This window comes from Heterocephalus glaber, unplaced genomic scaffold (genome assembly GCF_053883595.1).
Source record: "Heterocephalus glaber isolate CG9 unplaced genomic scaffold, H.glaber_assembly_v1.0 deba00000331, whole genome shotgun sequence".
NCBI lineage: Eukaryota > Metazoa > Chordata > Mammalia > Rodentia > Bathyergidae > Heterocephalus > Heterocephalus glaber.
Window position 1 is genome coordinate 1,152,332 of NW_028258142.1, and position 21,690 is coordinate 1,174,021.

General features: G+C 36.2%; 1 protein-coding gene across 8 annotated transcripts in view; it reads right to left on the reverse strand.

The window, feature by feature from the left end:
- Positions 1 to 21,690, reverse strand: part of Atp9b (ATPase phospholipid transporting 9B) — a 305,926-nt gene that overhangs the window by 105,906 nt on the left and 178,330 nt on the right. For all 8 annotated transcript variants that reach the window (XM_087188815.1, XM_087188837.1, XM_087188832.1 and 5 more), the window contains exon 13: positions 1,300 to 1,442. In XM_087188815.1, the coding sequence (XP_087044941.1) occupies positions 1,300 to 1,442 (143 nt within the window). The remainder of the gene's footprint in view (positions 1 to 1,299; positions 1,443 to 21,690) is intronic.

Here is a 21,690-nt window from a genome sequence, read left to right on the forward strand (position 1 = left end):
GCTAAAATATAAATAAATGAACCAATAAAATAAGAGAGATGATAGGAAACTGGCAGGTAGACTCTTAAAGATGGGAAAAGAGACCGGGGAGGGAAGAAAGGGAGAAGAAGGTAAAGAAATGTACATGTACCAATTCCCCAAAACGAACATGTACTTTAAAAAACTGAATTTCTAATTTAAGTCTTCTATTATATTTCTTAGCAATGTATGGTCATTTTTCCATACCTGCTCTTCTAAGTGATCAGGTTAATGCCCACATGTTTTACAGGTACATAAATTCCTGTGAATGGAACCTTTATTCTCCAGTGTATTCTCTACTTATGCTTAATGGGGCTGTTTTGGTATTTTAATCTGTAAACTGCCACTTAATTGTTTTCTTAGTTTAGTAGTCATCAGTTGACTTCTGTGGCTCATGTCATCTTTATAAATATTTGTTCTTCCTTTAGTTTTACACTGTCTTTCTATTTCTTATTTTACTATAATGATGAGTGCTTCCATAACAAATGTTAAGTAATGAATGGAGTTATGAGCAGATTTCTCTGTCTTCTTCCTGGCTATAGTAAGAATTTTTCTAATATTAACTATTAAAATCAGTGTTGAATTCTGAGCCATATTTTATCACATTATGTGTTTTTCTAACCTGTAATTCACTAATAATTACTAGGAATTTAAATCATGAATCAATAAATGGAGGAATATTAACCTTCATATGTGATTTTATTATAAACAACTTATGGTAGAATCTATTTATCTTTTATTTATCCTGTTATGGGATGGTAAGAGTGATGGCAAAAACAAAAAGTTTCAAATAAAGATAAATAGAATTTTAGGTAGAGAGCTATAGGGTGGGACAGTTTGTAGTGAAATCATTAGGAGAATGTTACTGTTAAAATAGCAATTCACATATCTTAATTGTTTTCTTATAACTCACAAGTATAATTCTATAATTAAAAACATGTACTTTTTGCACTAAGAAGCTACTAGAGAGATATTATAAAGGCAATTGGAAAAAACCCTGTAAGATTGTAGAAAATTCACAGTAGAAAAATGTCACTTAAAGTCCCAAGAAGATTTTGCTAGCTCTGGGAATACTATACACATATACATATTAAGAAGATTAGCCTGTATGAACAAGTATATCAAGGGTGGAGTCTGGAAAATTCTAAATATGAATGTAACATTCTGTTATGAACACCCACAAATACACATCTACACAGATGTGTCCATGCACAACCAGGATTATTTTTGATTTGATGTTATCTGGTACATTCAATAGCAAACACAGACTGGGAACAGTACCTGTTTTGTCTGTCAGTAAGTATACCAGGCGGCCCAGTTCCTCTGGTATGGTGCTGGTCCGAACAACTGTACCAGGAATGTTCTCATCTTTCATGATCATCCATCCATATGCTGCTTTGCCCATGTCCAAGTTTACACGCAAACTGCCAAGTAAAATCATCATAATGAGATATAAGAACACTACAGGAAAATAATGACATGTGACTATGTTCAGGCTCATGGTTACATGTGAACATATTTACATGTATTCTTTAATTTTCAGGGAAATAAATAATAGATAATATTAGTTTCAGACTTTAAAATAAATGAATTTGTGGACATTTAAGTCAGCCAATGCTTTTATACCCCAGATAATGTTTGCAAATTACAATGACATGGTTAACTTCCTTTCAGCTGAATTTGTGACACTAGATGGAATAAAAAGAGGCAGTTTTAAGTGCCCTACTAAAGTACAAAGTACTATGGGGAGCAAAGGAGAGAGTACACACATTTAAGGAAATCAAGTAGTGATTACTGCGAATAAATATGTGCAAGAGATCTTTATCCACTTGTTTTACCATTATTAACTGAATGCCTCCTGTGTTCCAGGTACTAAATTGTAGAACACAAGAACAAGATATGATAGGATAAATACAAAGGAATGTGTTACTATGTTCTCAAGTTTTTTTGGTTAAAGCAATATAGCAAGACTGCAATTTTAAACACATGTTGGACACTATACCTAGGACAATTCTGTCTGGAACTATGGAACTAGAATAGATGGCCTCTAAATGGGCCTTCGAGGTTTTAACTAAAATGTGGCTATATAAGAAGATACATTAAAATTCCACCCTAACAGCACAGCTCTTCCCATTTACCAACCAAATAAGTTAAAGTCTAATTTAACTCTATCAAGAAAAAAGCGGATAGGATGTACCTAAATCATGGTGTGATACTGCTAAAGGCCAATCAATTCTGACCCACCAAAATGATAATTCATGTGGTTCAACCTATTAATAAACATACACTTGAAAAATAATCTTTAGGAATTGGTCAGTAAAGAAAATCTGTAAGTTAAAGAACATTAAACAATAATTTGATTCTTCTATCCATACAGTTCCCATTTTAAAATGATATGAACTATGTATACTAGTTGAAAGGAAAATCCATTAAGTGCTAATTAATGCATATACCTTTCAAGCCAGTATCTTTCGGCTACTCATAATTCTGTCAGAATAGTGAAACAAACTAATGACAGACAATAAACACAAAGTAAAGGTGATTCAATATGATGCTCTAGGAAGGGTCTGTGGCTTTCTGGCTTCCTGGGGTCATGCTAGTCCAGGTTGTGTGGGTCTTCGACCCAGAGCCACTATACCTGTATGCTAGACAAATCTCTGTGCCTCAGTGTCTACCATCATACTTGTGCTACAAGAAACTTCTCTGTCAGAAATGAAGAGTCAATCTCTGAAACTTAAGTACAGTCCCACAGTACAAGAAAGCCTCAAGAAACATGAGAGATGTCCCTGCCAATGGCTGTGAAGTCTTAAGACTGCTAAGTATGGGTTTAAAACACTGGAGATTTGAAGAAGGAAAAAAAATTTTTTTATGTAGGCTGCTTTGATTAGGGCTTTGAAGGAGTCACCGTGAAGCAGAAAAATAAAGGCCAAAGGTTGCTTGGATGAAACAAACGCACCCAATTGGGATGGACAAAGGCAGGTGAGGCAGCCAGTTTGAGTAAGCACAGAGAAGAGGAGAGGCATAGCAGGGGATCGGACACCTAGCTTTGATATCTCTTATTCTGTGGCTCAAGGATCTGTACTATGGAAACATTACAGTTTCTCCATGTGTTGTATTCTTTTGGATTCTAATTATATTATTTTGGAAAATGTCAGCCTACAGAGTAAGGTATGACCTGCCACTGGGCTCAGGGTAGTGGAAACCAAAGAAGTATCTACAAGCTGCTTCTTCATGCGCAATTTATGGTTTAATAAAACAATTTCTGTTGTTCAAGAGTTACAGGAATGTATTATTTTATGGAACATCATATTATAAATAATTACCACTGGGGCTAGTAGCAGTAGCTACTAGGAGAAAAGAGGAGAGAGAGCATCCTTGGGGGTTATAGTAAAAAGAATGACCCCAGAACACAAGTTCACAGTTTACCAGTGAAAAATCACTTAGTAAAATATATCTTTCCTCAATTAAGACAATACTGCTACACAAGGAATAGCTTGTTCACATGAACTATGATTCATATTATATATCTGATCAAATGCTCAGGAAGTAATTTTGTATTTAATGTTAAAAGTATCTACGATGCTCAAATTTCAAATGCTAAAGTTGGCACAGTAATTATCATCATTGCACTGAATGTTTCAGAAATGCCCTATTTTATACAATTTCAAAACCCAAATTTCCATCTAACTGTAAAGCATCATGAAAACACAGATACTAAACCTACTGTTTTGCAAAGGATTACAAAAACAAATTACATGGTAATAGATGATAGATACATTTTAAATTCACTGTATTGCTGATTTAGGAACTATTAAACTGTTATTAATAGACTTATCCCAGGACAGTGGAAATTATTTGTATTTCAGATGGCTAACTAAACCAGGAGGCAATTGTGACTTTTATCACTATATAGTAAGAAACTGGAAATGAATTATCTTGAATAAATAGTGTGTTCAGGGATGTTACAAATAGGAACATGTATGAGTCTTTCTGCTACAGTAAGAAAAGTATGAGGTAAGTTTTACAACCCAAGAATGATAGCTCTTATTATCCAAACAACCTAATCCTTCAACTACCAAAATATTTTCAGGAGCTAACTTGGACTCTGAATAAATCTGAAGTGCATTTTCCTAAAATAAATGCTATGACCCCCCTGAGCCCCAGGATGCTCCTATATTTAAGCTCTAATTTGTTACAATTAAACCTCTGTACTGTACTTATCACTGCCAGGTGAGCTCAGTTCTCACAGCCCATCTGAGAAATGCAGGCAATTCTCCTCAGGGAACAAATCTACCTGAAATAATTCACATGGAAATTCTAATCTGAGCAAAACAAAAAAATAATTTTAATCAGAAGTTTTCTCAAAAGTATTCAAAGACCTTTTTCTATAAATATTAACTCAGAAAGGACATAGATGCATTTTATCTGAAAATTTCCAAGCAGTGTCCATTCTTCACAATGCACTATGGTTGGCAGCAGATGGCATGAAGACATTTCACTGAGTGAACTGCCTAGTATAACTATGTGAAGACAATGCTTGAATCTCAAGGACCAGTTAGTCTCCTTGTGAGCTTTGCACTCACACACACTGCTGTCTACAGGTCACCTGACCTTAGATGGATCAAACACCTTTAAATGAACATGTGCACAGCAGAAGATAACACATCCACTTCCTCTCTTTCCTGGTAAATCAAAATGAAAACAAAGCAAATTTATACCTCCTCCATGAGGAGAAAATTTTCCATTCTCAAGTGATCAAGATCCACCATTGCTCCAGCCAGACATCAGCAAGTATTCTAGGTTCCCTTTTCCTTTTACATCTATATCCAAGTTGTCATGAACTCCTGCCAACCCAACCTCCTAAATTTTTCTACAACTGCCTTCTATGAATCTGGAGAGGAAGCAAAGATAATAGAACTCTATAGGCTTGATAATAGACATGATTTATACTGATTCCTAATTATTATTCGTGCTAGCCCTCATGATCTCAGATTTATTCTTTCCGGGCCTCAAATGCCATGTACTAGGCAAGTAATGATAAAGACTAGCAGTGATGCATAAAGGTGACTGCAAATTACTCCAGTGACATCAGAAGTTGATTACTGGTCTTAACCACCAACAAAGTTTCTACAGAAAAGACCGACCCTGAGCTGTGATGGGAAGGACAGGTGGAAGGAGTATCTTTGTACAAGCATTTAAAGGGGCAGTGGATAGCAAAGCTCAGAATTCAGAAGGCATATCAGGTGTATCAATCATGCATACACTGATACACTACATACATAATGTAACTGCAAAAAGGTGGAAGCATCCCCAATATGTTACGAGTTCTACTTGGCTTGTAACAGATATAAGGCTAAACAAATGTAGTCATGGGTTCTAAGGCACAAAAAAGCCTATAAATAAAATTTTACATCATATTTGAAGTTTCTATCCAAGTGTGGGAGTACTGAGTGTTTGAAATAAATTAGTAAAAGTAAATGGAGCATCCATGTTCAAGATGGCCAAGCCACAGACAAGCAGGGCAATGGCTCCCTAGGCAGTGGGTTTGCCCCAGGACCAAGCACCTGGGACTGCCTGTGGAATTCTGAGGACCCAATGCATTCCAGTGAGTCAGGAGATAGTGCCAATTCATGAGAGTTTTCAGCCAATGCCAAATTCAGTTTCTGCCTAGGCTGATGCCAACCTACTTTTACTGATCACAGGATATAGAGTACTTGAAAAGTTCTCTAGCATTCAAGATTGTTTCTGGCTTTCATGTGCACTAGCCTGGATAGTTTGCAGAGTGGCCTGTGACTGGACTTTGGAAATAAATGTAGTTTCATTTCCTAGCTGATTCTGAGGACACTATTTGAAGGAGTACTCTGACTGATTCAGAATGAACCAAAATTAGAAACTCAAGAATGGGAAAGGCGAGCACCAAAATATGTACTGTATATGACAAACAGTTAAGCAAACATAGGTACCAACCTGAAAGAACCACCAAAATTACTTTCCAAAAAGATTTTACTATTAAAAGGAAATAACTACATATATGAGTATATGAATTCAGGTTGAATGAGCAAATATTAGGAAGTACAAAAAAGAAAAAAGTAAATGAATATTAAATTATGCAGTCTGAATTAAGAGTGGTCACAAGCTGGTTCTTGAATGATGTTTTAGTCACTTTTACATTGCTAGGACACAATACCCAACACCCACAACTTAAAGAAGGAGAAGTTTAGTTTGGCTCGCAGTTTGCAGAGGTTTCACTCCATAGTTACCTGGTACTAAGGCAGGGCAGTGCGGCAGAAGGGCATGGTAGACAAGAAGCAGAGAGAATCAAGGGAGGAGCCAAGGAAGGAGACCTACTTTCTCTGACCAGACCCCATCGCTTAATAGCATGCTAGTTTCCAAAAGCTCAGTCCATAATAGCATAAAACTTTAGGGGAAAATCTAGATATAAATCTTAACAACTGATAACTGAAGAAATCAAGGTTGGAGTACGCATTTGATAAAATTCTCAAAGTAGTAAGTTTTAAAACAGTTTATAATTTTCAAATAACTTGAAAGATAAAACATATTGAGGGGGCTGGGGATTTAGCTCAGTGGTTTTGCTGCCTGCTGCGCAAGCACAAGGACCTGAGTTCAATCTCTGATACCATATTGCGTATCACAACATTATGGAAAAAATGTGTATGTAAACACACACTGTTGCTATACAGAATATACATGCAAGTAAACACACATACTGTTGCTATATGGAATATACATGTCCCATACATATATACTTGCTATACAGTATACACATCACATGTATATAAAGACATTCTGTTGTTATACAGAATAAACATGTCATAAAATACACTCTTGCTCTACATCACATGTATATAAACACACACTGATATGACACAGAATATACATGTAATATATAAAAACATACATATTGTTAGAATATATGTCACACATATATAAACACATGCACACAAGAATACAGGTGTGTGGCCAACACTTCATATCAATATTGTGAGGGGAATAAATATTCCTAAGAAAAGATTAGCTCTTCTTTTAGATAAAAAACAAAGACATATTAATTAATATAATTTAAGAGATACACCTTAAATGTGTCCCAAAGTGCATGCATGAAGACATGGCAAAGATAAAGAAAAACCACCCAAATCAAGCTGGTGGTAGCTGTGTTAAAATATTAATATCGAAGCTAACTAGGCCGAGGGGACAGAAGCAAGAACACACCTCAGGGAAGGAGAGGACTAGAAGGTAGCCAGGATCCTTATTGTTGGTCACAGGTGTAGATACACTACTCCCTCTGAAGGATGGGCAAGGGTTTCAAGATTAGTCAATTAATTCACACCCAGTACAACCAACAGTGAGCAGTTCTGGGGAGGGTAGGTGCATTTGCAGAACTTCTCCAGAGCTAGTTGAAAGGAAGTAATCATTTTTATATGACTGAGTGAGAATCTGAAGCCTGTAGTACCATCTGAAATGATACTGAGAGGAAGGCAGTGTCCACAGACGGAAAACAAATTCCTAAGGGCACTATGAGCTCCATGCTCTAGCCATGCTCAAGGCAAATTGCTTTTGGGCTTCCTGGTACCTGTTTGGCACACTGATAAACTTCCCTACTGGCTTATACTCAAGTAATTTAGGAACTGTACCTATAGATCTTTTACATAAAAAAATTCCATAACTAAATTAAAAGGCAAATGAGACAGTTAATATAGTAGCATATAAATTTTTATATGCATTAAAATCCAACACAGACTGACACAAGAAAATGAATATAACGAGCCAATGGACAAAGGGTAAGAGGGAATAAAAGCATGTTCTTTGTGTGTTATTTTATGTACAGCCATACCCCTTAGAACTTGGGGGACACACTTTAAGATTCTCAGTGGGGATCTGTGGATAGCCTGAAACTGTGGTTAGTACCAAACTTTATGTATATTATGTTTTTTCCTATATATACATAATAACATTTAATTTATAAATTAGGCACAATAAAATATTAACAATAACAATAAAATAGTAATTATACCAATATACTGTACTAAAAGTTACACAAATGTCTCAAAATATAACACTTATTATTTTCTGAAAATGGTTAAGTGAAACTGCAGGAAGTGAAACTGTAAAAGAGGACCGCTGAACAGCTTTATCCCATAAAAAAAGATCTGAGAAAACTAAAGGTAGGCAGCTTAAGAGTCCCACCCTAGGACACAACAGAAGGTATTGACACAAGAATGCAAATTCCTAAGACACTAACTCATAAAACCACCCAGAGCCTGAAAACTTAGCCTCTAAGCCAGTGACAGTGAACCTTTTAGAGACTGAGTACCCAAACTGCAACCCAGGATCCACTTATTTATTGCAAAGTGCCAATGCTGCAATTAAACCTGAAACTAAGGTTTCAGTTCAGAAAAACAACTCATACATTAAATGGAAAACACAGTAACAGAGCTTCAAATAATGCAAACAGGCTGCTGTGGCACACGTGCCATAAGTTTGCCATCACTACTAAGCTATGTACTAAGTCTCATGGATCAATTGTGGTAGTTCTGAATTGTTAAAACTTTTTATTTTAAAAATAATTTAGAATTCACAAGAAGTTCCAAGAATAGAAGAGAGAGCCATCACACATCTATTAAAGCAGGGAACTGACTGGCACAACAACTAAACTCAGATTTTATTTGGGCTTCACCCAAATATGCCTTTATAGGCATTGTTAATTTCACTATGCTAGGAACGGACTCATGGAGCCATAACATCAATCATCTGAGGACATGCCCTCAGGTGATCCCTCCATTGTCATATCCTTTTAGCACCTACTGGTGGAAACTGATTCATTCTGTCATGACAATTTTATAAATTGAAGAACGCTATATGAAGTAATCATATGGTATCGAATATTTGGAGATAACTTTTTACACTCAGCATGATGCCTGCTATGGTTTGAGTGTTTGCTTCCTCTCTAAATTTCATGTTGAATCTGGTTCTCAATGAAACAGGATTAAGTGGTGAGGCCTTCAAAAGTGAGTAGGCTCTGAAGGCATAATCCTCATGTATGGGTGCTTATCAAAGGGTATGAGGGGGCCTAGTTGACGCTCTTTCTGCTGTGTGCCTCTCTGCCTTCCACTATATGTCAGAACACAGTGTTCATCTTCTCCAAAGGATACATCAAAAGGTGGCATTTTGAAAGTAGAGAGTAACCCTAAACAGACAACGAATCTACTGGCACACTGATCTTGGACTTCCCAGCCTCCAGAACTGTGGGAAATAAATTTCTGTTCTGCATAAACTACCCAGTCTTGTGCATTTTTTTACAGCAGTATAAGTGAACTAAGACAATGATCAAGTTGTTACATATATCAGTAGTTCATTTCCTTTTGCTAATGGACAGTATTCATCACATATACCATAGTTTATCAGGTGACTTTTTAAAAAGTTTGCATTTTCCATATTTTCTGTTATAGCTGTAACTTTGTCTTTAACAGAAAGTTTCCTGTATACTCAAAGATGAAGCATGTCATATTTGGAACCTTAAAATTTTTGACTTGTAGCTGGGCACGGTGATGCATGTTTGTAATCCCAGCATTCTATAGGCTAAGGCAGGAGGACTGCCATGAGTTTGAGGCCAGCCTGGGCTACACAGTGAGTTCAAGGCTGAATTACATAGGGAGGCCCTGTCTCAAAAAAAAAAAAAAAAAAAAAAATTGCCTTGGAAATTACTGCCATGGAAGTTACTCAGAAATTTTTATTCAAATTTGTATACTTCTTTTACATAAACACCCCAGGAAAGGTCTGTGATCTTGGGGAATGACAAGCTCTTTTATTTGAGCCAATATTCCCAGTGGAAAATAATAAAACTATTTTATGAAATGTTTTTTTAAAATCCTAAGAGTAATAAAGCACTTACTAGGCAGTGAGGAATTTCTGGGCTAAATCCAAAGGGAAAATAGCAATAATGAAGGATAAGTGATCAAAAAAATCTCCCCTACTCTGAGATCTCATGACAATCCCCATAAATTAGAGCTTTCTTTTCAACTGCCCACCTAAGAAAGGAAGCAAAAATGAAAGTCCAGAACCATCAGAAGGTCAGAGGTAAGCAAAGCAAAGCAAACAAGAAAACCCCCTTTCTCTCACAGTAAATTGGAATCATGAAAGACAACACCCTCAGATTAAGGGGGAACAAGAAGCCAAGTAAGCTTTCATGTGGAGCTGAAGTCAGGTTCACATTTCCTAAATAATTCAGTGACTCTAATTTTTAATCTTGGATATATACCCCAAGGCAAGGAGGGCCTCAAAGTACACAGGGGAAGCAAGTGTGGAATCTAATGCACCTTCATCTTTAATCTGAACAGATTTCTATAATTATTTTCTCAAATATGAAAAAGCCTACCAACACAACCACCACCACCATTATCCAGAACACAACAAAGAAAGGCACCATGAAAAAGGGCCAGAATAAGAAAATTCAATAGAAAAACGAAGGTATCAGACATTACAAGTAACAGGTTCAGACCATGGAACAACTGGATGCATACGAAATACGGTATTAGAATAATATTTGTGTGGAACAGGAAACTACTAAAATAAAATAATGTAATAAAGGCAAAATAGAATTTTGAACCAAAAAATCAATTATTGAAGAAATGAATTAGTTTAATAGCTGAATAGACATAGATACAAATGGAATTAGTAACTTGGAAAACAGGCCAGTATGACTGATATGGAATGAATCATGGAGCCAAAAAAGGTAGAAATTACAAAAGAGTAAGAGAAACAAAACATATGGTAAGAACAACTAATGATCAACTAATATCCCAAAAAGAAAAGGAGACAGAATGGTACAGGTGCAGCATCTGAAGGGATGATAATAGAGAATTTTCTAGAATGAAGGCTATCTGAATCAAGGAGCCCAATGAATCCTAAGCATTATATAAAAAGAGAAATCATATCTAGACACAGTAAAGTACAAAACATCAACAATAAAGAAAAGATGTAAAACAAGCTGAATGGGGTACGAAGCCAAAAAAAGTAAATGACTTAAAAGTGCCTGCTGAATGGTAATGGAAACCAAAAGAAATGTAACAACCTAGAATTCTAGACCAATAAAACAATTTTTCAAGAAGAAAACAAAGAAAAATCAGAGCATTCTCAATAAAGACCAGCATAAAATAAATACAAAAACAGCACAGAAACTTCTTATATAAACTCCAAAGTACTAGAGAAAAAAGCTAACCGGGCGAAAAATAATACACAAAATGGCAAGAAAAGAGAAACATAATAAATAAGTTATTGTGAAAGCAGAAAATAAAATAGGAGATTTAAACTAAAACTGTGACAGTATTATAGTAATTGTATATGCACTAAATACTCCAGTAAAACCTTATTAGAGTAGATAAAAATTAAACTTTATGCTAATCACAAGAGACACAACAATAAATATACAGAGAAACTGAAAGCAAAAAGATGGAAAAAGATTTATCAAGTAAATTAAAGACAGCTGGTGTAATTGCCATATTGACACAAAGAAAGAATGTAATGCAACAAGCTTCAGTAAGATACAAGAAGTCATTTTATTAAGAGAAAATGGTTAATTACCAGGAATAGGTAACAACTGAAATTTGTATGCATTTAATCCTAAAGCCACAAAAAATTTAATTTCAATAATGTGCAGTCACAAGGATTTTCTGAAATACTGATGGGAGATTTTAACACTAGGGTTAGCAACTGTTAGACAAGGAAGGGGAAAAATACCTATGTAGGAAGAGAAAACCAAAAAGGAAGACAGAGAGTTTTGACTTAATCACACACAAGGAACACTGCAGTCAGAATCTCAGCTGCTTTCAAGTGTATATATGATGATTTAAAAACTAGGTTAAATATTGAAATCTAGAGGCCGGGGATTTAGCTCAGTGGCACCGTGCCTGCCTTGCAAGCCCAAGGTCCTGAGTTTTATCCCCAGTACCACTAAACAACCAAACCACTGAAATCTAAAATCAGTCTCACAAATTCCACAGATCTTAAGGTAAAAAGGTATATTTTCCTACAAAAAGGCAAATAAGCTAAAATAAACAAAGATATAATTAGACATTTCAACTACGCTTGTATATTAAATAAGTTTTTAATAATCATGAGTGAAAGAAAAAAATCACACTGGAAATTAAATTCATCTGCACTTTACTTAAAAAAAAAAATTAACCTCTAGATTTTTTGGGATAAAACCAAAATTGTACCTACAGGGAAATGTATAATCTCTCCTCTCTCCCCGCCCCCCCCTTCATATACACACTATATATATTCATTCATAAAGAGAAAAAATTCTAAAATATAATCAATTAAGTATCTATCTCAAGAAGTTAGAAAAAGTACAAACCAAAGAAAGTAGGAAAAACTAAAGGTAACATTAACAGAAAATAATATATAGTATAGAAAATCAATAAAGATAAGAGTGTTTCTAAAAGGTTATAGGGCTGGAGATTTAGCTCAGTGGTTTCTCCACCTGCCTTGCAAGTGCAAGAACCCGAGTTCGATCCCCAGTACCAAAAAAAAAAGAATAAAAAAATCTTTGGGCCGGGGATTTAGCTCAGTGGTTTCCTCGCCTGCTGCACAAGTGCAAGGACCGGAGTTCGATCCCCGGTACCAAAACTAAATAAATAAATAAAATAAAATAAAATAAAATAAAAGGTTATAAAAGTTGGCAAACTTACTAGAAGCAGATCAAAAACAAAAGAAAAAGAAGGATAAACTTGAGACATTTCTAGGTAAATGTATGCACCTTGGGAACATACTCTTAAGTGAAATAAATTGAAAACGCGTAAATATCACATTGTCTCTCTGGTGTGAGAAACTGAAAGTGTAAGTAAGGGCTAAAAGGTATAATAGATAATGTGAACTAGGAAGAAAAGGGGCAAAGGGGAAGGGGAAGTAGGAGGAATAGGGGAAAGGAAGGAAGGGAATGGAATTAATATGAGAAAATGAAAAAATGGAAACAAAGTCTTTGTAAATAGGGAGGGGTGGAGGGGTTGAAGGGAGGGCAGGGGAAGGGGGAAAAAATAAGAACCAAGAGAGATTATGTAAAGGTGCAAATTTCCAATGATGATGTCATTATATTGTATATCTAAAATGTACCAATAAAATTAATTTTAAAGGGCCAGGGATTTAGCTCAGTGGTTCTGTCGCCTGCCTTGAAAGTGCAAGGACCCGAGTTTGATCCCTGGTATCCAAAAAAAAAAAAAAAAAAATTAATTTTAAAATTTTATATCAGAGCTGTAGAAATAAAATAAAAAATAGTGAAAATAAAAAAGTGAGACAAATGAGTTATAACACAAGTCAAAAATATATTTTTATAATATGAAAATTGACAATATAAATCATGCTACAACTTATTATGAGTTTATACAAACAAAATATAAAAGATACCATCTTCAATGTGTACACTGAGTTGACTGTGAAACTAGTATCAGTAGTATGTACTAGTTAACAACAACAAGAACAACAACAAAATGGGAACAGCTTCTGGGGATTTAACTCAGTGACACCGCACCTGCCTTGTAAGAGCAAGGTCCTGAGTTCGATCCCCAGTACTGAAAAATAAAAAATATGAGGAACGTTCAAAATTACACACTGAATTACTGTTATTTTAGCTCTGAAAGGGATAAAGCATAATATTATGAAAATAAGATTAATCAGTTTTTACTGATTCTGACATATTTACAATGTCTTCAAAAACAGAAAAGATGTTTTGTCACATAAATTTCTCATACTGTTTCCCTAAATAATCTTAGAATCCTTTTCATTTCAAGTTTAAAAAGTAGACCAGGAAAAAAGAGCACTTTAGTTAGAATTGCTAGTGAACTATTCTTTTCTTCAAATGAATTGCCTATTCCCCAGCATTCTCTCCACAAGTAGAATCAATAAAGTTTGGACCTTTATATAAAATTAATTGGGAGAGTTCATGAATTAACCATATTGAGTAACAACTTAAAGATGCATTATAGGAAAAAAACAAGTTTTATCTTTTGGAAACTGGAAGTATACCTTGATGGTACAGCATTTTTCTAGCATGGATGAGGCACTGGACTCCATCCCCAGCAATGTAAAAATGAAACAAATCATTGAATTTTGGGGGGAATGCTTTTTGTATTTTGAGGGTTTAGAGGGGTGGGAAGGTGAGTACATTGACTGACTGATTGACTGATTGGTTTTTTGAGACAGGGTCTTCCTATGTAGTTCAAGCTGGCCTCAAACTCATGGTGATCCTCCTGCCTCAGCCTCCCAAATGCTAGGATTATAACTGTGTGCCACCACACCTGGAAGTAACACTATTTTAGATGATTTTTATTTTTGTGGATAAAAAAGATAGGGAAAGGGAAGTAAGAAGACTACAATGAGGAAAGCTAAGAAACTGTTATGTATTAAACTGCAGGGACTCTATGGGCTGGGCTATACTGTCAGAAAGAATACAAACTAGCATATTTATATGTAGCACACAGTAGGTATTCAAATACCTATTACACTGAATGACCTAACTTGGTATCTTTCCAGAATTACACAGTCAGATGTGAGTAAGGGAAACAATTTGCCAGGCCATCAACCTATAATGATAAGTACATCAATGGCTTAAATGCCTACCTACTCAAAAGAGAGAAATTATAAAAAAGAGAGAGAGAGAAATCAGTAGGAGGCAAGGACCCACCTCTCATGATATTCAACCTACAAAATGCATAAAGGAAATCTTTCTAAATATCAACAAACCGAACTGTTAACAAAACAAGAGCTCTGGACCCTTGTGGTATCATATCCTATTTTTCACAGCAAAAAGCAGATGACAAAGCATTTTGGAAAAGAGGACTTCATGTGGCGCATGAGTTTCCTAAAACTGCCATAACTGGGTGGCTTAAAGCAAGAGAATATTATCTGGGTCATAGTTCTGGAAACTCTAAGTCCAAAACTAAGGTTTTGGCAGGGTTGGTTCCTTCTGGAGACTCAGTAAGAATCCATTCCAGGCCTCCCTTCTCCCTTCTGGTGGCTGCCTCAAATCCTTGGTGTACCCTTTCCAATTTCTGCCTCTTTCTCCATATTATCTTCTCCTTTGTGTATTCTTACTCCCCTCACAAATATAATTATCACTGGTCTTGGGGCTCCCTATAATCCATAATGAATGCATTGATGGAGTCTGCAAAGACTCAATTTTTCAAGAAAGATAACATTCACTAGGTTTTGGGGCCCAGCAATTAAACCCCTATAATGTGAAAATTTACATGGCTTACATGCAGAACACATTTATTCCACCCCAGTATCGCAGCTCTCACCCCATTATAGTATCAACACTAAGTCTAAAAATCTCATCTAATAGGTATCACCTAAGAAGTCCCAAGTCTCAAGATCATCTACCCCAGGTACGGGCAAAACTCCTGTCTATGAACCTATAAAACTACAAAACAAGTTATCCATCTCTGGAGTACAATGAGGGGACAAGGAGAGACTGGAAAGGATAAAGGGGTCAATAGTTTTAAGCAAGCCTGAAATACAACAGGGCAAATTCCATTAGGTTTCAGGCACATAGAATCATCCTTTGTGTCTTAATCCTCTGTCCTTCAGGTCCATAGCTCCATGGCCCTCTGCACTGCCAGTGTCAACTCTGCCTCAGGACTATTGTTGCTTTTCTTTTCTTTTTTGCTTTTTTGAGCAGGGTTTCCCTTTGTAGTTCAGGCTAGCCCTGAACTCACTATGTAGCCCAGGCTGGCCTCAAACTCATGGCAATCCTCTTGCCTCAGCCTCCTGGGTGCTGGGACTACACGCATGTGCCACCATGCCCAGCTCTATTGTTGCTTTTCTTTTATTTATTTTTTGGTACCAGGGATCGAACTCGGGTCCTTCCGCCTGCACAGCAGGCGGTTAAACCACTGAGCTAAATCCCCAGCCCTATTGTTGCTTTTCTTGAAGAGGGCACATCTGTAGCCACGTAGGTCTATCAGCCTGTTTCCTGCGTAGAATTTTTGGAAATCTGACAGGTTTCTCATTCCATCCTGGGTCTGTTCCTTTCAGTCCAAGCTGGCAGGGTTTTTGATGGTACATTCTCAACAACTGTGGTTCTTGAGTGTATTGTCATGGAGGACCACACCACTATACAAGAGGCTCCTCCACTCATCTTTCCTGGATGAGCCCATCTCTATTCTGGGCTTCTGCTGAGATGTTTAAATGGATCCTTGATTAATGGGTATAATCTATCTCTTCAGCGAAACATTGTCCAGCCACACCCCTGGGCTCTCTTTAGTGTATACTTTCCAAATAGTGACCAACCCTCCCAGTTTGGATTTCTTTTGCCATCTGGATTTCAATTTGTAAATTTGCCCCCAAATCAATGCCTGAATATCATATCTCGGTCTAAGGAAACTAAAGGCATTCCTCACTAAGCATTCCACCTAGAAAATGAAGTAGAAAGATATTGAGTACATTAGTAAAATCCCATAAAATATCTCAAAAAGAGTACCAGATCTGAAAAATAATCTGATGAGGCTCCTAAGAATTTTTCTTCAGTAAAACTTCAGAAAAGTTCTAGAAGAAATTACTGTGGCTGAGCTACCTGACATTTTTAATAGCCCAGTCTTTAGTGTGCTGAATGAGCAAGGCTCTGAGTTAGACATTTGCTGTCTTTCAGGCCATTTGTTGTGAGCATTTCACTAATAACAACCAGTCCTGCCATCACCACCATCAATTTGGCTGCTTTACTAAGAGAAATGAAAGACAAATACTGTCTCCCAACCAACAGAAGCATCCCTTCAACTTTAGTGCTTTAAGCAAAGACAATGTATCTACAAGAGGTTCCTAAGTGTTTCTCCAAAGAGACACAATTACCACTTGGTCAAACAATATTTTGCCACTGTTGGCCATGTATGCCTTACATGAGAGTAAACATCTTTTTGACCCAGTACTGATAAGACAATTTTTAGATTATCAACTAGAGTGTTACACATCACTTCAAAGCATAAGGCGAAAAGTAGCAATAACTACAGAGAAAACCCCCTAACCTAAGGGGACTTTATGTCTACTATAAAGAATTCTGATAGTTTGTTCTCTGTTCTGAGAGAAGCACAGGATTTAGGAAACATATTCATTTTAGAATTACAAAAATAAAAGTTAAATCATTTAATTTTTCCTTTGAAAGACAATGTACATTATATCAAGTAACTCAAAATTATTTTATTTTGCACAGAGGAGTTTTTATAAAATAGCCTAAATTTTGAAAATCTGAAAAGCCTTCTAAAAGTCAGAGGACAGTAGAGGGGAAAGCATTTTACTTTCCAGGCTTGTATTCCTTGCAAAATCTTACCCTTTATTAAATCCAAAAATATATTTAGCAAACACTAAAATGTATTGTTATCCATATTTTATGGAGACCTGGCAAGAGCAAAATAAATTTGCTTTAATCAAATGTAAGCCTTAATTCCCTAAGTCAGCATCCCATATTTTTCACATTTTATAGGTCTTACTCCTTCTGCTAAATCTGTACAGCTGCATTCTCAGATTGTAAAAAACAATGTAAAGTATTATGTTGAAGCAGGCATGAGATATTTTGGGGCTAGAGATGCAGTTATAATTCTATCTAGTAGGTCTCTGCATGCTTGACTGAACATGTTAAATATAGAATTGCTCACTGAAAAACTAGAGCAAGACAGCCTTTAGAAAAGCTTGGCATCTTCCTCATTTTGTAAACATATTTTAAAAGAATATACAAACTAAAAAGGGGATGCCTGTGTTATGTATCCATATATATTTGTAAGTCTATAAAAACAATTAAAAGCTTTCACAGAATTTAGCTAGAGATAGATTATAGATAATACTTATTTTCTTCTCTTCTTATTGGGCATTTTCCTTTTTTTTCTTTTGGTACTGGGGATTCAACTCGGGACCTTGTGCTTGTGAGGCAGGTGGTGGAACCACTGAGCTAAATCCCCGGTCCCAGGCATTTTCCTTTTTACTACTGGTTATATTGTCAGTCAAATATGAAAACAGTAGAAATTTAGTTTAACGATGCTTTACAACATATACTAGATTTCCTAACTATAATGAATTTTCCTTGTTATTTGGATACAGGAGAAAAAAAGTCAAGTCTCTTTATACTGTCATATTACTAAAGAACACAGTGATTAGAGATAGTTTTTAAGAAGCATAATAAATAGGAAAAAAGGGAATAAAGTTCCCAATAGCCTCTCACTCTGTAAATCCGAAGCAGTCTGGAAAGTAACATCACACAACATTCCAGAACAGCCCCAAATCAAATAAAATGAAGAACAACAAAATAAAAGCAAAAAAGGCAAATTTTGGGATTTCTAAGCAAAGATGGGAAAGATGATGGTCTCTGGACAGACACAGGAGTGGGTGTCTTGCACAGGTCACTGTGGGCAAGGGACAGAGAAGCATGTTACTGAGGCGTTACTGAGCAGCTAGTCAATTACCATCTTGGACATTCTCTTCCTCTGCCCAGAACTGCCCTCCCTTCCTTTCCTGGTGGCTTCATTACACAGGGTAGAGCTCCATGATCACTAAGTCACAGAAGATCCCTCTTTTCTGAGCACCAAGAGGTTCTCTCAGGCCCAATATCCTACTTTATTTTAATAATAAAATTTGCCACTATATAAATATTTTATTTGCTTAAATGTTTATGTCTATCTCTAACTAGAAAAAAGGAAAGGGTACTGAATTTGTCTGGACATTCATGTGCATCAGCAATGCTGCTATTTACTGACCACAACACTTATCATAACTATCATGCATTGCTTATCATTTTACATACAAATAAAATGCAGTACGATTGGCTGTGAATAATAATTTATTTCCATGTCTTATTCAAACATCACAAAGGGCATTCTTCTATAAATGATGTTTACATTGTTCATAGCCCATCTTCCTCTTTCAAAGAAGACTGTGTCAGAGAGATGCAGGGTGCCTAAGTACAAGTGTCCTTTGCCACTGGGGTAATGCCAAAAGCCTAGGGCCCAGGGCTTTCTAGAGAAACCACAAGAACAGAAAAAGTAATACTTCTAAGCTCATAGGAGAAAATCAGAACTTAAAAAATAACAAAAAAGGTAACATACAAATTAATCACAATAAATATGAAATGCAAACACAGTAAATCAATACATTATAAAAAATATAAAATAGACTGTGATATGGGATTAAAAAAACACCAAATCAATCAATCAATTGCTACCTGTGGTTTAAAAGAAATTTTCATCCACCACAAAGACAAAACCATTTCCAACCTGTAAACATCCTGTAAGATAGCCTTAAAATATAGAAAGCTAAAATTGAGAAATGACAAGAGGAAATGAACAAACACATTACCAGAGGCACAGATTTTATACTGTTAGTAATTAAAAGATTTTTTTAAAAAAGATACATGGTATCAAAAATGACAAGATCCTTCTAATGTATTTTTAAACATAGAACATTTATAAAACTTTATGCACCAAATCACAGTGCAAATAATAATAAAAATACACTGCTACACAGCTCTAAAAGCAATTTCTAGAAGAATCCCCAAAACACTTTATCATTAAACTCTGATAAAAGTGAGTAAATACTGTAACATAACTCAAAAGGTTATACTTCTAAAATGTCTATCAATGTACTTTGGAAATTGGAATACATTAATTAAACCACCACCTTTGGCAGAGGTTCTCAGGCTGAACATCTACTTCAGCCACGGAAGTGCTCCTGTAAGCAAATACAGCTACAGCCATACCTGGGATGGTTACAGCCCTGGCCTCAGCCCAGGTCATAGGAGCATGCTTAGCATGAAACAGGCATTTCCACTAGGGAGAAACTGAAAAGCAGGGAACTTCATAACCTAAGTAAATGGATCTCTACCAACTGTCTAACCTACGTTCTTCAATGACAGTGGGCAATGTGAAAGTGGAGATCAGGGTTGCGCTTGTGGGAACAGAGGAGGAGGAGGCACCTGGGAGGAATATCCAATGGAAGAAGTTGGTGGAACGAAATGAGATGTTGCAGGGGCTTGGGACTGAGGCCAGACATGTGCACTAAGGCTGAATGCATTCTAACTTGGAACTGGTCCAAGAATCATATTTGAGTAAATTCTGGCATGACTGCTGAATAAAACAGTTAACTGATTTTACTGAAACACTTTGTTTAAAGCCCCTTAACCAGTGGATCTTTTGGGGACGAAGACAACTGTCCAAAGCCCATTGGTGGCACTCAGTATGTATGTGCCTGAATGACAACTATGATGATCTGTACAAGCTCAGTTTCCCCGAGTAGGGCAGGTCAATCCAGTTAACAAGCATTTCACTTCCTATATACCATGCCACCTGGCTCTGGCACGAGGATACAAAGCTAATGCACCAAACTAGGGTGACTATCCTCCTGGAAGTTAGTGGACTAGAAAAACAGTCAACAAGGAAGACAGAGACCCACCCAGAACTGAAAAGCTGACTGGACAGCCTGATGTAGAGCTTCTGGTCAGAACTAAAGGCATCTCCAAAGGGGATAACCGGTAAACTCTGAGTGACAAAGCAGGACTAATTGCAGGCACAAGAGCACTGAGAGAGCACAGCTAAGCAAAAAGAAGCCTGGAATGCTGGCATGGTTGTGGCATCCTGGAAGAGCAGAGAAGACATGCTGGGCCACTTTAGGTGAGGCCTGTGAACTGGAGTAAAATGGCAGGCTCAGGGGTCAGTATTAGGAAGTAAGAAGTTCCACATGAGCAGTGATTCTAGTAACAAAAATGACAGCTGCTAGCATGTGTCTTATCTTCTCTGTGTCACTAGCAGTAAAAAGCACTGCACACAGGGAGCCTCCATGGGAACACTGCTGCAAAAGGAGGCTGTGCTCATACCTAGAAGAGTGAGCAAGAGCAGTTGGAGTGACTCACAGTAACCACAAATGAACCTACAAAGTATACAGACTCTGTAATAGACTGTTACTCCCATTTATGAACTCTATGAATGAAGATGTCACCCTTTTGAGAAACTTTAGGGAAAGCCCATATATAAATTAAGACATGTCTCAGATGTCCTGTTTTATTCCATTCTATTTTATAAATAATGGCTACTCTACATTCATAATTTATCTGTGATTCATTAATTTTCAATTATTCATATGAAAATTTCAAGTATACATATTAAGGATATCTTTTTAAAGATAATCACTTTATAAATACATAAAAATGATTTGTAAATGTTTACATTATAAATATTAGTCTTCAAAATAAACAGACATCTGATATTATTTATATCCTGATCTCTAGTTATACAGGTTCTCATTTTGAAAAATGGTTCACATTTAAAAACTGCCTTACTCAACATTTTTATCTAACTTGAAAGATATATCAGATTTTCCTTTAAATACTGGTAATTTTGAAATGTGAATGACACACACAGATCCAAGAACACTGGGAATAAAATGTTTTTTAGTAATCAATAAAAATTATTCTCTCAGGTTGATTTGTGCTTTATCAAGAAATATATCCCAATTGTTGAAAATTATATCATCAATACATCCATCAGGAAAAGTATAGATCCTTAGGTTATTTTAACAAAACTATGCCTCAGATGCTATTTCTACAGAAAGACTCCTCAGATTCATCAGGTTTCCTGCTCTCTTTCTCTTTAGCCTTGTTTGGATCATTTCTTTCACACAGAGAAAAAA